The 15,249-nt window shown below is 38.5% G+C and overlaps 1 protein-coding gene across 1 annotated transcript in view; it reads right to left on the bottom strand.

Moving 5' to 3' along the window:
- Window positions 1-1,410: 1,410 nt before the first annotated feature.
- Window positions 1,411-15,249, bottom strand: part of ANXA3 (annexin A3) — a 49,841-nt gene continuing 36,002 nt past the window's right edge. The window contains exons 7-12 of the mRNA XM_047091772.1: window positions 15,077-15,133; window positions 14,594-14,687; window positions 12,620-12,715; window positions 11,635-11,693; window positions 9,463-9,585; window positions 1,411-1,688 (exon numbers count right to left, since the gene is read on the bottom strand). Of these exons, the coding sequence (XP_046947728.1) occupies window positions 1,629-1,688; window positions 9,463-9,585; window positions 11,635-11,693; window positions 12,620-12,715; window positions 14,594-14,687; window positions 15,077-15,133 (489 nt within the window). The 3' untranslated portion in view covers window positions 1,411-1,628. The remainder of the gene's footprint in view (window positions 1,689-9,462; window positions 9,586-11,634; window positions 11,694-12,619; window positions 12,716-14,593; window positions 14,688-15,076; window positions 15,134-15,249) is intronic.

The raw sequence follows: 15,249 nt of genomic DNA, 5'->3' as shown, positions 1-15,249 counted from the left end.
AACCTTTGGGTAGTGCTGTGCACACATTGTGCTAGTTCATAACTCTGTGACTTTGCAAGTGCTCTCAGCTATCTGGAGAGCCTCTCTTCTTCTTCTTTACTGGTGGAGTTTGTAACCTTCGATAGGCTGAATTACTGATCCAGCCTCCATACCACTTCCGTTTCTTACACAATGTTATTTCCCTCAATACAACGTGGTACGTTTGGGTTGTGATTATATGCACTCGCCACTCTCCCTGAACAGATTTTAAGGTCCTTGGCGAAAGGAAATGAGTCTCAGTCCCCTTGGTGCATCCAATACCTACTTAGCACAGAGCTTGGCACGTGGTAGATAAACCGAAGTCTGTTGAAGAACGCTGCAATGCTGTCATGGTCGTTTTGATGTTGCTTGGTAATAATAATAATAACTTGGTAATTGAGCACTTAACCATAGGGCTAAGTGCTTCAAAGGCATTATCTTTCTTAATCTTTTAAACACCCTATGAGAAAGGTAGGTGCTATAATTATCACCATTTTACAGATGAGAAAACTTCGGTTTAGCAGGGTTTAGAAGTTTTCAGGGTCACAGAACTAGTAAGCGGTAGGGCAGGAAGTCAAAACTGGCAGGTGTGCCTGACTCTAAATCTTTGTGCTTTTTTCCTGTATGCAGTCTGGAAATCCCAGAACAAGAAATAATTTGCTCTCCTTCTGAAAGTTCTCAGAATGTTTGCCAGTGGAATGCATTGATTAAAAGCTCTGGATTCACACATCCCTATTTTTAGTTCTCATACATTTATCATTTCTATTCAAGTCCAGACTGATAACTCCAACTGGAAAGTTTTACCTCATATATTTCATATTAGTCAAGGTATTTGATATTAGGTCCCTTTCAAAGATAACATGAAGGATTTTCTTTAAATGCATAGTTTTGCCAACTTATTTTAGAGGAAAAGAAACTTTAAAGAATTGATTCTACATAGCCATTCTGGGAAAGTAGTATTTAGCATGAAACACCCACAATTCATGCTTGCCATTTTGACAGGAAGTGGTTAGATTAATAGTTCAGCAGATGTTTTCCGAGGGCTGAAATAACTTATCATGCACTGCCACTCCTATAGCTTGATCACAACTAGAAAGAGCAGGCCAGGATTACATTCATTTTATTCCTTTCTTAAAGCTAAATGCGATAAATAAGGTAATACATAAAGTACAGCAGCAATAGCTTTTATAACAAAAATGCGTTTTAAAATATCATTAATTGTTAGCGACCAGCAAGACAATGTTGGTACGGGCTAAAAAACAGACAAATTACCTTTAACAAAGGCAACAGCTTTTATTAATGCTGCTTACACATTCAATGTGTTAGAATTCTGCAAAGGTTCTCACTTCCTAAGCTGAAATATAATTTATGTTGTATTAGTAGATCCTTAATACTACTTAAAAATTTCATTTATGAATTCCTACATGATGCTGAGATGCTCTACTAGAATCACTTTTTGTCGCTATTATGGAACGATGGAAGTGTCTGTTAGGAAAACAGGTTGCTGTTTACGCTTGCTTGGGGTTTTCAAAACTCTGAGAAAGGAGTAAGCAGAGCTGTTGGAAAGGCCTGTTGTGGGAGCAGCGGCCTTCGGAGATTGCGTTCTTCACTCAGTCATCTCTTCCACAGATCTTCAAGAGCGTGATTTCATAGTTTCCAGAAGTATCCGACTGTAAGGAACAGGACCGATGGAGAGAAGGACAGATATAGCATAAATAATGAGGGGACCAAAACGAATGAAATCCCACAGTCCTGGGTGATTCAGTGGGGTGAGACTCATGACTTGTCCCATTTTGTGAAATGCATCTGTAATTCTGTTATTCATTCATACCTGAGTGTGATTATGTTCCAGCCTAGCATCTTCTTTACAATATATAATGTTTAAATTCTTCCTGATTCATGGCAGTTAAATTTCAATTTGGATTTGAAAAATAAGATTGTATCAATTATGTAATATTACATAATATTACGTTTCTAACAAAACTTTAATATGATAATCTTAATAACATATTGATATTCATCAAACACTTGCTCTTGGAAGGGTTAACTACTTTAACCTTATAACCCTTATGACTCTATGCAGTAGGCAGCCTAAGTATGTCCATTTAATAGACAGACAAAATGAGAAAAACAGAGGTTAGGAAATCATATAGAGACTAATGAACAGGTAGGGCCTGGCCCCTTAACACCATACTACATTGCCTGACATTCCCAAAGTGCATGCTTCTCAGTTCCTTTCCCCTAGGCTAGCCGAAAAAGATCTTTGTTTAGACAGACAACATGTGAGATTCAGGCTTGTGTACAAAGATGCCATGTTTGCTAGGCAAAACAGGTAAAACTTTTGCATAGCATTGGAGGTAAAACTTGGCTTGTAATCTAGACTGTTTAAAATCCTCACATTATTCTCATTTTATTCAAGGCAACTCAAACAGTGAGCACTTCTTACACTCAAGTTTCACACCAGGATAAATATTAGAGTAAGCAGTAATGCAAAAGACACAATGAAGAAAGGTTATTTAGAGGTTATGTGTTGCTTTCACAATGAGACACAATAGGCGTTAATATACATTCTCTTATTTTATATAGACTGTAGTTCTTCCTCTGTTGGGCTTTCCAAGTTTTGCTCTGCCAGATGTAATAATCTCTGGAACTGCAGATAAACCAACAGTGCTCTCACTGGGTATTAAAACAGCTCCCTTTACCATCTCCAACCAAGTTGTAAACAATTATTAGCGGTTCTATCAGTTAGACAAGAAAATACATCCAAGTAGTTAGAGGTGCCTCGGTGGCTCAGACGGGTAAGTGTCTGACATCGGCTCAGGCCATGGTCTTACAGTTCATGGGTTTGGGCCCCACGTCGGGCTCTGTGCTGACAGCGCAGAGCCTGGAGCCTGCTTCAGATTCTGTGTCTCCCTCCCTCTCTGCCCCTCCCCTGCACGCACTCTGTCTCTCACTCTCTCTCTCTGTCTCAAAAATAAATAAACATTAAAAAAAATTTAAGAAAAAGAAAATACGTCCAAGTAGCTTAACATAAAATGCAGATCCATTCTCAGTACTAAACAAATGTTCATCCTTTCTTCTACCTCTACACCTTTATGTCTTCTAGTAAAATGGCTATTCTAGAAATTTTACAACCACAAAAAAGTTCATGTATTTTCAAAGCCTTTGAACATAATGTATGTCTTCCTAATTAGGCCATATTAATTGCTCTTAAGAAGTCAAATGTCTGTGTTGGTGTATTTTAACAGTGGTATCACTGATTCTTTCTTCTCCCAACTTTGATCCCATCTTTTATTCTCTACATTTCATCCATCCTGCCAATTATTTCTTTGCAGTGGTTTTTACGTTATTCCTTTTTCCATTCTGACCATGACAAATCTGCTTTAGGCTCCCATCTCTTGTCACCAGTTTCCTTGGCTCTAGATTCATCAACTGTATTCTCCCACTGTTAATTCTTACTGTTCTCAATTCTCAGCTTTTTTCTCTTTTATGTTTCTTCTCTTCTATACTCTTACCTATATTTTCTCCTTAGAGGATTTTCATTCACGTCCAGCTATTCAGTAACATAACTGATTCTGAAAATGTATCTCATACCACTAGCTCCTGACATGACAATTCCACTTCCATGTTTCGAAGACATCTCTGACTCAACACGTGTAAAACCAAACTCATGAACTTCTCCCCCATTCCCAAAAAAGAAAAGTAAAAAAACAAAAACAAACAAACAAACACACCTACAGCCTGACCTTCGTGCAGGGAATGGCATCACTATCTGTTCGCAAGTTAGAAACCTGGAAGTCATCCTTGACATCTTTTCTTTGTTGTTCCTTCTACCAAGGTAACACAACAAGTCCCCTAAGTTTTAATTCCTAAATATCTTTTGAGCCTTTGCTCTTTGATCTCTTTGCATTATTACTTTGCAATCCCCAGTTGTAGCAGCTCCAATATGACTAATAAAAGAACTCAACACCCCCAAATCTCTTCCTTCTTCTCTCCAATGCATCGTCTGTGATCACAGGCATCTTTTCAAAATGTACTTCTGATCATGACACTATGCACTTAAGTGGAAAACTCTTCAAGGTTCTTGGGCTCAAGACAAAATCTTCAAAGGTTGACAAATGGTCCTGGGTGATCTGGTCCCTTCAGCCTTATTTCTCATTATGTTTCTTTACCATGAGGTCTTTCCCCTTGTAATTCCTTTTCCTTTTGTTGAAATGCTTTACTGATTCTCCAACCCCACAACCTTTGTCTACTCATTTTTATGTTTTTTTATTTTTATTTTTTAACATTTATTTATTTTTGAGACAGAGACAAAGCGTGAACGGGGGAGGGTCAGGGAGAGGGAGACACAGAATCTGAAACAGGCTCCAGGCTCTGAGCTGTCCGCACAGAGCCTAACGCGGGGCTCAAACTCACGGACCGCGAGATCATGACCTGAGCCGAAGTCGGCCGCTTAACCGACTGAGCCACCCAGGCGCCCCTGTCTACTCATTTTTAGAACTCAATCATAACTTCTTCATGGAAGCTTTTCCTATCCCTATCCCATGGTCTGACAGCACTGTATCTCTTTCCTTTACATTTAACATAGTTGTAACTTTACATTTATTTGTAATTCCATAAGGACGGGGAAACTTTTTTTTTCTTTGCTTGTAATTGTAACTCTGAACCAGGTACATAATATGCATTTAGTAAATATCTCTAGTGGATGAATGAAATACAAATTCTGTGACCTCAAAACTCTCTTTCGTCTGAATTCATCTTGCCAGTTGGATTTTGTTTTTCAGTATTCCCCAAGGTAGATCCCCTCATCAATCAAGTGCCTTACTGCTTCTGTCCCTCCTACTCCTAACCATACATACATTTCTAGAGCATTCACCTGAGTCCCTGTTGAGCAGCATAGCACCTGGCCCACAAGAGGCACTCAACACAAGCTTATTAAACCTCAAAGGTAGGCTCAAGACCCACTTCCCCAAGAAACATTCCCTATCTAACCCCAAACTCCTCTACTCTGAATTCCTGTGTTGCTCTCCTCTGTACCACAGTATTTAATTTAATTGTATGTTGTTTCATAGTATATTCTTCTAATTATCTTACTTATGTTCACCTCAAATCTCCACATAGATTATGCATTGAGGATGGCTACTATGATTTCCATTAAAGACATTGGAATTGTACTATTTATTAAATAGCTACTTAGTTTGTTGCTCAGTGACATCTTATTAATGTAATTTTATCCAAATTTTGTATTAATGTCTTACTACTAAGTAATGAGAGGGACACATTTGTGTTTCCTACTCTCTCTCTCTCTCCTCCTCTTCCCCACCAATCACCAACACCAGAAAGGTGTAGTGAGCAGAAAAATGAGCAGAAAAATGTCCAAACTATAGGCAGAAGGAAGAGGAGGCAGAACCAAAAGTCGGGTGACATGCAAAATGGAACTCTAGCTCTTGAATTATAGAAATTTAAACATCAAAAAAATCCTATGTGTCAGTATTGAAAATGTAATGAGATTACTTAATAGTAAATAATGTTATACTTAATAGTATACTTAATAACACATTTTCTTTTGTTTGTCATTTTTGCAATGTGATTTGTGCTTCTGAAGTTTTATTTAAAAATTCTTTCCTTGCTCCTGGGTCACAAAGGTAACTCTTGTATTTTCTTGGATTAACTTTCTAATTTTATCTTTTATCTTTGGGTTTTTAGTTCATCTGCAGTTTACCAATGATACGGGGTTGGGCAGGATCCAGTTTTATTTTTCACTGTAGAATCGACCAGATTTCCCAATACATTTTTACTAAATTATCTGTCCCTTCCCTACTGATTTATGGTGTTCCCTCTATCCTATGAGTTTCCACAAACAATTGAATTTGTCTCTAAGGTCTCCATTCTGTTCCATTGCTTAATTTGTCTGTTCTTACTCCAAAACTACACTTAAAACAATAATGGCTTTGTACCATGTCAGTCTCTAATAGGACTAGACCTTTCCCTATCTTTACTCTTATTTTTTTTTAAGTTTATTTATTTATTTTTGCGAGAGAGAACACAAGCAGGGGAGGAGCAGAGAGACAGAGGGAAACACAGAATCAGAAGCAGGTTCCAGGCTCTCAGCTATCAGCATAGAGCCCAATGTGGGGCTTGAACCCATGAACTGTGAGATCATGACCTGAGCCAAAGTGGGATGCTTAACCGACTGAGTCACCCAGGTGCCCCTTTACTCTTATTCAAGGTTGATTAATCATGAATCTTTATTCCTTCACATAAATATTAAAGTAAGTTAACCAAGTTCCTCAAAGAAATCTAGCTGGAATATTGATTGAAATTGCATTTGATTTATATGGCTTACTTTGAGGAATTACTGACATCTTTACAATATCCTATCATATTACTCAAGTGATATGAACCAGCTCTCCATTTACCGACATATTTTATGCTCTTTAGAACAGTCTTAAAGTTTTCTCCATAGAGTTATATAGTTTTTGTTTCTATTATGAATGGTAGCTTAATTCTGATTATATAGTCTAAGAAGGACTATTAATTTTTACAGGTTGATCTTTAACTGGCAACACTGTGGAATTTTTATTACTGATAATAATTTATAATTCCTGTTGATTTTTTCTAGAAAGATGATTGTATCTACTGAAAATAACGGAAGCTTCAACACTTCCCTTTGAATCTTTACACGTATTTTTTTCTTCCTTTCCAATACTGTCCAGGACCCCTAGTCCTCTGTAAGATAGCATTAAGGTATATTAATGATAGTAGTAGCATGGTATGTATTAGTATGTAGGGAATATTATTGTTCTGATCCTTATCTTAAAGGAATTGCATCTAAAGTTTCTCCACCGAGTATAAATATGTATTTGTTATAATATGTTGGTATGTAAGCTTTATCAATTTAAGGAGGTTTGCTTCTATTCTTAATTTGGTAAATGTTTTTATCATAAATAGGTACTGGCCCTTTTCAAAAGCTTTTTCTGAAAATATTGAAATAATTATATAATTATCTTTTATATGTGTGCAATGTGGGCAATCATATTAATTTTCTGATGTTGAGCCATTCTTTCATTCCTGGATTAAACCTCACTTGATTTTGATGCGTTTTTTTTTTTTTTGATAAACTGATACATTCGGGGGAGCCTGGGTGGCTCAGTTGGTTAAGCGTCCCACTTCAGGTCAGGTCATGATCTTGCAGTTTGTGAGTTCGAGCCCCGCGTCGGGCTCTGTGCTGACAGCTCAGAGCCTGCAGTCTGCTTCAGATTCTATGTCTCCCCCTCTTTCTGCCCCTCCCCTGCTCACGCTCTGACTCTCTCTGTCTTTCAATAATAAATAAACGTTAAAAAAAAAATTAAACTGATACATTCAGTCAATATTTTACTCTTTGGTATCTATGTTCATAAGCGACATGAATTTGTAATTTTCTTTATCCTGTATCTTTGGAATCAAGATTATACTAAATTCATAAAATGAATTAGGCAGCTTTCACTTTTCCTGTTTTCTGGTACAACTTGTATAAGATTTGTTCTTTGAAAGTTTGGTGAAGTTCACCTGTGAGTCTATCCGAGCCTGGGATTTTGGGGGAGGTAGGTCTTTGGTCTCCTTTGTAATTTGTTTTATACTTATTGATTATTGAAATAGTTTAATTAAGCTCTCTATTTTTTTCCCTGATCCAACACAACATTTCATTTAAAAAAATGTACCTTAGGTGATAGAAATGAAGAAACTTATGTAATTTTAAATTACAAACTGAATTCTTTAGCCAGGGATTTTTCTTTTCTATCAAGGCAGGCATAGTTTAGATATTTCCTAATATAATAAGCCTCAATTAGCCAGACTACTGCGGGAGGGAGAACTAATGGTTAATTTAATTTTCCATTAAATTGCTGAGGGTGAACTGAAGGCCTTCTTTATGTTTCAACCTTGTTACTGGCAATCTTTATAAAATGTATGAGTCTACTTTTCTGCCTTAGTAAGTACAATATGGTTAACATTATTAAATCTTCCTGTGTTGATTGAAACTATTGTGATGTGTCAGAATCGATTCAAATTGCATTGAGTGTGAACTGATGAAATCTGTGCTAAGCCCCAGGCACAGTCTGAGAGGTGCCTTGTTGAATAAGTTCCTCAATTTCCACTTCAGCATGCAGCACCTTCTGCAAAGGTTTAGTGTAAAAACAAAAGCTCTGGCTGAAAGAAAAATAGGATTCGTTTTGGTGAGTGAATCGAGTTGACTACATGATGTGCAAAGGGAAGTGCACTGGTAACATTTACCAAGATTACGAATGTATTTACATCTGCCTCAGCAATCCTACTGGTGTATGGGACTGTATCCGTTAGATACACTTGCACCTCATGAAATTGGGCATGCATAGCACAACATCATTCAATTGTTTGTAACAGCAAGAAACTGGAAACATCTATTGATATGGTGGGTGCAAATACATAAGCAATGGAATGATGTGCAGTTGTTAAAAAGAAAGAGAAAACTTCCTATAAACTGAAATGAAAAGAGTTCCACAGTGCAGAACCATGCTCTCTATATTTTGAGTAAAACAAGAGGAGATTTAACTATGCCACACACCTGAAACTAACGGGACATTGTATGCCAACTATACTTCCATTAAAAATAGGAACTTTAAAACATGTATTTTTATATCCTTCTATTGTCATAAAGAAAAATTTAAATAAATAAGACTATAAATAAATAAGAATACAATATAAAATATAGGTAACTTATTTGCATATATAATCCAAAGAAGAAGAACAATTAATGGCCACTAAACCTAAAAGAAAATGTTGAGTGTTTGTTATGTGCCTGGGATTTTGGAGCTGAAAAATAATCACTATCTTTGGGAGACATTTTGTTATCACTATTATTTATATATTTATTTATTTGTTCACTCATTTGTTTATTTATGCAATCACTATTAAAAATTTTTTTTTCAATTCCTCAAGTTGTAAACTTTATTTATTTTTATTTTTTTAATATAATTTGTTGTCAAATTGGCTAACATAGTGTGTACAGTGTGCTTTTGGTTTTGGGGGTAGATTCCTGTGGTTCATCACTTACATACAACACCCAGTGCTCATTTAACATTTATTCATTTTTGAGAGAGAGACAGAGCGTGAGTGGGGGAGGGGCAGAGAGAGGGAGACACAGAATCTGGAGCAGGCTCCAGGCTCAGGGCTGTCAGCACAGAGCCCCATGCGGGGCTTGAACTCACAAGCCATGAGATCATGACCTGAGCCGAAGTCGGACACTCAACCAACTGAGCCACCCAGGCGCTCCTATGCTATCACTATTTTAAACTCGGAAAACACATTCATGCATTGACAGGGAGTAAGAAAACTGAGTCACATATCTCTATGTTTACAGAGTATACAGGAAAGAAGATGAGTAGAAAAAGGCAATATGTGTTTTACTACTTTCAAGGGGAGACTTACTTTAATTGCTGAATATAGGGAATACCCATAATGCTTCTTAAACTCTGCTCGAATGTCCAAAAGGTCAATTTCCGATCTGGAAACCATTATTCGGTTCACAGTAAACTCATCAGTTCCAACACCCTGTTAAGAAATACAGGTGTCCACAATACAAATCTCACTGGCCGCAAAACAATAGATAGATCTATACTTACAGGAAATAGATAATGCTGCACAAAATATTCAACCACAGTGACTCTTCTCCACTCATTTGTCATCAAACTTTATCATTCATATATTCAAGAAATATTTATTGAGCGTTTACTCTGTGCCATCACCATGCCAAATGTCAAAAAACAAACGAGATACTTTTCTAAGCTTTCAATTTTGTAAAGGATACAGGCAAGAAAACAAGCCATTACAATACAATCCAACATATGGGAAATATTGGGTACTATGGGAGCATATGTAAGGAGAGCCTAAAATAGATCAAGAATTAGGAAAAGTCTGTCTGAGAAAGTGGTATTTGAGCTGGGACCTAAATAATCAGCCAGATGAAAAGAAGGTAGGGCTCACATAGAGAGGGGGAAATGTTCCAAGAGAGGAGACAGCATGCATGAAGGTTCAGGCCAAGAAAGAATGCCACATTCAAGGATGCATAAATAATGGGGAGGAATCAATCATAGCAAGAAATGTGTCTGAAAAGGCTGGACCTTGTAAACCACGAAATGAAATTCTGACTTTACCCCAAATGTGGAGAACAACTGCAATCTGTTGAACATGACAGTGTTGAGAGCAGATCAGATTTGTGTTTCAGGAAATCCCTTTGACAGCAGCATGCAGATGGGATTGCAGGGCAAGAGTGGGATACATAGAACAGAATGCGACTACAAGCTTTGGGACCCATCCAGGGGTGACTGTGTAACAAGAAGAGAGCTCATGATGGCCTGACCTAGAATAATGGTGGTAGGAATGGAGAAAATGTGTAGATTTAAGGGGTGCTTACAAGGGTAGATTGACAAAATTTAGGGATGTATCATTTGGGGAAAATGAAGGAGGGAGAAAAGTGTAAAATTTCTTGCTGAGCAGTTAGGTGGATATTGACACTATTCATTTCTTCATTCATTCAACAAACAGTTACTGAACATCTACTATATATCAGACATTGTTCCATGTACTGTGCATACGGTAGTGAACAGCACAGATTATATCTCTATTTGCATGGAGTACATTCTAATGGATGGAGATGGACAGTAAAGAAAATTAACATGTTTATGTAAATAGTAGTAAGAATTACCTAATGGAGTGTGACTGAAAGGAAGCAAACTGACCTGTTTAGTCAGGAAAGATCTCTCTCAGGAGGTGACCTGAAAGGTGAGAAGGAGCCAGCCAGAGGTAGATCTGGAGAAGGTACATTCCAGGGAGAGAGGGCAACAAACTCAAAGACTCTGATGGGGGAAGACATTTGGCATAGTCAAGGACAGAAAGAAGGCCAAGGTGGCTGAGGCATGGGGGACAAAGATGGGGTGAATGGTATAACTTCAGAAAGTAGGGCAAGGCTAGTTCCTGTTGGGGCTATCCACTGAGGTGACAGAACACAGGACAGGAAGCACCACCTTTGGGTGGGGGGTGAGGTGAGGGACTTGGCGTGTTCACTCTGAACATAACTTTGAAGGCACATGTGGACCTTTATAGGAAATTTCCAGTGAAGACCCTGAAGTAAGCATCTTCTAAAGTTCCAGGCTCATTGCAAAGGTCTGAAGATAGAAAAGAGCAAGAAAAACGCCTGTACTCAGAGACTTCACTATCTATCAGCGGTAAATAGACAAGGAAACCCAGGGTTTCTATGGCACGAAAGGCTACTGACTCAGCTTGGTTTAGTTTAAGAAAGGCAGTTTGAGAGGCCACTGGATCTAATGGGTCAGGCTTGAGGCTTGGTGTTCTGAAACAACTTTTACTGCCTGCATATACTGTGAAGTGGAGGAAACGATTTAGTCAACACGTCACTGTACCTGTCTCTATAATGATTAGGATACTCTCTATCTACCTATGAGACAAATTAGTAGACAATTTAGTTACAAAAGAGAACTCATCAAAGGAGAAAAGAAACATGAAATTCCATCAATATTATGCAATACTTTTCATATTCTTCTTGAGGGAGAATAAGAATGTATATGAAATTTCCAGACGAACCTTTAAAGCTTGATGTAGTCTTTCAGCTAAAAAGGCAGGCATACTTCTGGCACAACGGACTGTTATAAAAAGCAAAGTAATGTTCAGTTTCATTTACTGGAAATTGAGTTAATCTATGGTAATATATTTTTTAAAAAGATTCTTTGAGTAACCATACCACTCTACCCCCTCGTCACCACTGGCTTTTATTGAGAATGAAGAGGGGAATGCTTCACCTGAATTTCAAAGGCTTATCACGTCATATTTGCACAGAACGTTACCACAGTAATTACCTTTAGTCATGAGGAAAATAAAATTACCTGCCAGAGAAACTCCCACAGCAGCCGACTCATCTCCAACTCCCAGACACAGCAACACCTACGCTTACACCGCTAACTCCCTAGGGTGTACCTTTGCTCTGCTTCTAGCATCTTTAACTGCTGATAAATAACAATGAGGCAGAGACCTCATTGAGAAGACCCATCCACTTATGTAACAGTGTTTTGTGTCTGCTCCTTAATTCACATGTCTCTAGGAACAGATTTGGTCTGTGACTGACCTTCTGTTCGATACTCCTGGTTGGCATGGCCAAGAGGGAGAAGACCTATAGCTCTGACCGGGGCTCAGTTTTGGGAAGCCATCGATATCTTCCAAAAATAACCAAATATGATGAATCACTAAATTGGCTTAGTTGCTCAGTCTTTCAACAAGCCCCAATAAAATGGCAATATAAATGTAATATTTTCATCTTTCAGGGAGTTTACAACCCAAGTGTGGTGACAAACCACTACAAAATTAAAAGACAAAGTAAAACCTAAAAAGATAACTGCTTCATGCATCCATTTAACAATATTTGTTGAGCATATCGTGTGTACCATGGACTGTGCTAGGGGATATGGGAGCATAAAGATGCATCACTCAGGATTCCTACAGGAAAGGAGCTAATCTTCACATCAATTTAAAACAAGTGCAAAGTAACTCAGTTTCCAAACACTCAAGGGCTTACCTATGGCCAGCAGTAAGTCTTCAAAATGCCCAGATAATTCTCCTTTTATGCTGTCCTCAATGTCCTTCTGGCTAATATTTCTATATTCATCAAATGCTAGAAAGCAGCACCATAAAAATATTTAAAGCATCCCAGTTGACCACACTCGAATATATTCTGTTTTTTTTATTTGATATGCAGCAAATCAAGTTGTTAAATGTCAAACTCAAAAACTCCTTCTTCAAACCATCAAAACTTGAACATGGAAGTTTTTGTTGTTTCTTTTAAAAAAAATCATCTGCAGTTGGGGCGCCTGGGTGGCTCAGTCGGTTAAGCGTCCCACTTCAGCTCAGGTCATGAACTCACGGTCCATGAGTTCTAGCCTCATGTCGGGCTCTGTACTGACAGCTCAGAGCCTAGAGCCTGCTTCAAATTCTGTGTCCACCCCCCCCCGCCCCTCCCCACTCATGTTCTGTCTCTCTCTGTCTCTCAAAAATAAATAAATGTTGGGGCGCCTGGGTGGCTCAGTCGGTTACGCGGCCGACTTCGGCTCAGGTCATGATCTCACAGTCCGTGAGTTCGAGCCCCGCATCGGGCTCTGTGCTGACCGCTCAGAGCCTGGAGCCTGTTTCAGATTCTGTGTCTCCCTCTCTCTCTGACCCTCCCCCGTTCATGCTGTGTCTCTCTCTGTCTCAAAAATAAATAAATGTTAAAAAAATAAATAAATAAATGCTAACAAAAAAATTAAAAAAGAATCATCTGCAATAAAACCTAAACTTCATTGGCCATTTTCTTCAATGATCTCATTCTGTCTTCTCTCCTCCCCCTTCCCAGGCTGATGGAATTTAAAATCACCTGAAAGGTTAAGTGAAAAATGATTTATCTAGGGCAATGGGCTACTTTTAAATTATAGCAGCACCTGGGAACAACAGTGTGGTCATTAGTCAAATATGTTTTATCTGCTAATGAAATCTTAATTATGAAGATTTCTTTCTGCTGAGTAAGTCATCCCCAAAGGCAGCATGGCCTACTCACACTTACCAGAAGGCATTCAGATTTCTTGATCCGTTTTTTGCCCCAAAGCAAAACCCACACATACGTCCCTAAGTATGTAGGCATACTTTGTAAGCCAAGTAAATTTTGAAAAAAAAATTTAGAGAAATCTAGGATTGTTTAGTTTTTATGTTTCAAATAAAGATATTAATAAAGGAACTATAATATACTATTACCATTATTTTATAAAATAAGTGAAATTTTAATGCCAAAATTAAGGAAGGGCAATTTCAGAATTAAAAAGTCACGGTAATATCCTTATGCTTCCTCATTTTTCCATGAACTCAGCATAAGCCTAGTCATGTGCTGTGGTTGCTCTATTGACTGACACCTGGGAGCCACACTCAGCTATTCACAGCGAATGGAGTTCTGGGCTTCTGGGTGCTGTTGCTTCCAGGTGGTTCAGGGAGATACATGAATGAGGAGGTGGGTGCTTAGCAGTTCCATGTAATAGTTGGTCTAAGCAAAAAAACTATGCTCCCCTTTCCCCAATTTGCTTTATATCAGAAAGAGCTGAATATTCATTCTCATTAATGCATTAAGATACCCTCACCCACAATGCCTGGTTTTTCTGGAAAGTGGCTAACTAGGGAAGTGGCTAATTGGGTTGGAAGCATTGCCTCAGCTTCCTGAATACCACTAGAATACTCCTCTCACCCCAGAGGGCTCCCCCTTTCTCTCTCCTTGCCATCTTCTCCCATCTTTTTCCTGTCACTCACTAGGTGATGTACTCAACCTGGAGGGGAAGACAAGAGCAGTGTCAGTTGTGTCTTGAGTTGGAACACAGCTCCCCCATGTTTTTTTTTTTCCTGAAGTGTTTATACATGCAAATGGAATAGACTTTGCTATTTTTAACTTCATTTTACATAATTTTGTATATTAAGCCAAAAAACATTTGCAAATACAACACAAAGCAAAAAGGATTGTAATGTGAGTGCATACTCAGTTTCAGTTGAGGAAAACTCCTTAAACACAGGATCTCGGTGAATTTATCTTCATCTGTACCCCATCTGTTCTCCCCAGCATTATAGAGAATCTATTGGATAAAAAGGAAGACCTAGAATGTTATTATGCACACAATCTCTCTCTCTCTCTCTCTCTCTCTCTCTCCCTCCTCCTCCTCCTCCTCAGAGGGTATGGAATGACAAGAGGAGGTCCTTGGTTGTAGAGTTCAGGGAGATAATCTCTTTTCTAAGTCTCTCACCGTTCCACTGTTAGCAAACTAGGAATCTAAGAGGGTGGCTGGAGCCAGAAGAATAATACCCACCACTGGGGAAGGTAGAGGGCTAGGGTGGGTGATGCCCAGCCTTCAGGCTTCTCCTTCAGAGAGGACAGGAGAGGACAGCCAGTGATGCCAAATGAATGAAAAGGCAGTCAAGGGGGAAAAAAGGTTACAGGAGATGTTTTCTTTGCTCTATTACTGACCTGGGCATCCTTTTTGGCCAGCTGCTCATCCACTTTTAGACTTTCATCTCTTCTGCCCTAAACAGGGAAGATGCAAACAAAGGTAATCCTCTTAAATAAAGAAGACTCTTAGACTCGGTATTCCAACCAACAGGATGTTTTAGAGATTTTTTTCTCCAGCAGAGGCCAGGAAA

The sequence above is a fragment of the Lynx rufus genome, unplaced genomic scaffold, assembly GCF_022079265.1.
Source record: "Lynx rufus isolate CCGP_SWC_20201006 ecotype Redwood Valley unplaced genomic scaffold, mLynRuf1.p SCAF_3, whole genome shotgun sequence".
Lineage (NCBI taxonomy): Eukaryota > Metazoa > Chordata > Mammalia > Carnivora > Felidae > Lynx > Lynx rufus.
This window is presented reverse-complemented; position numbering and strand designations above follow the sequence as displayed.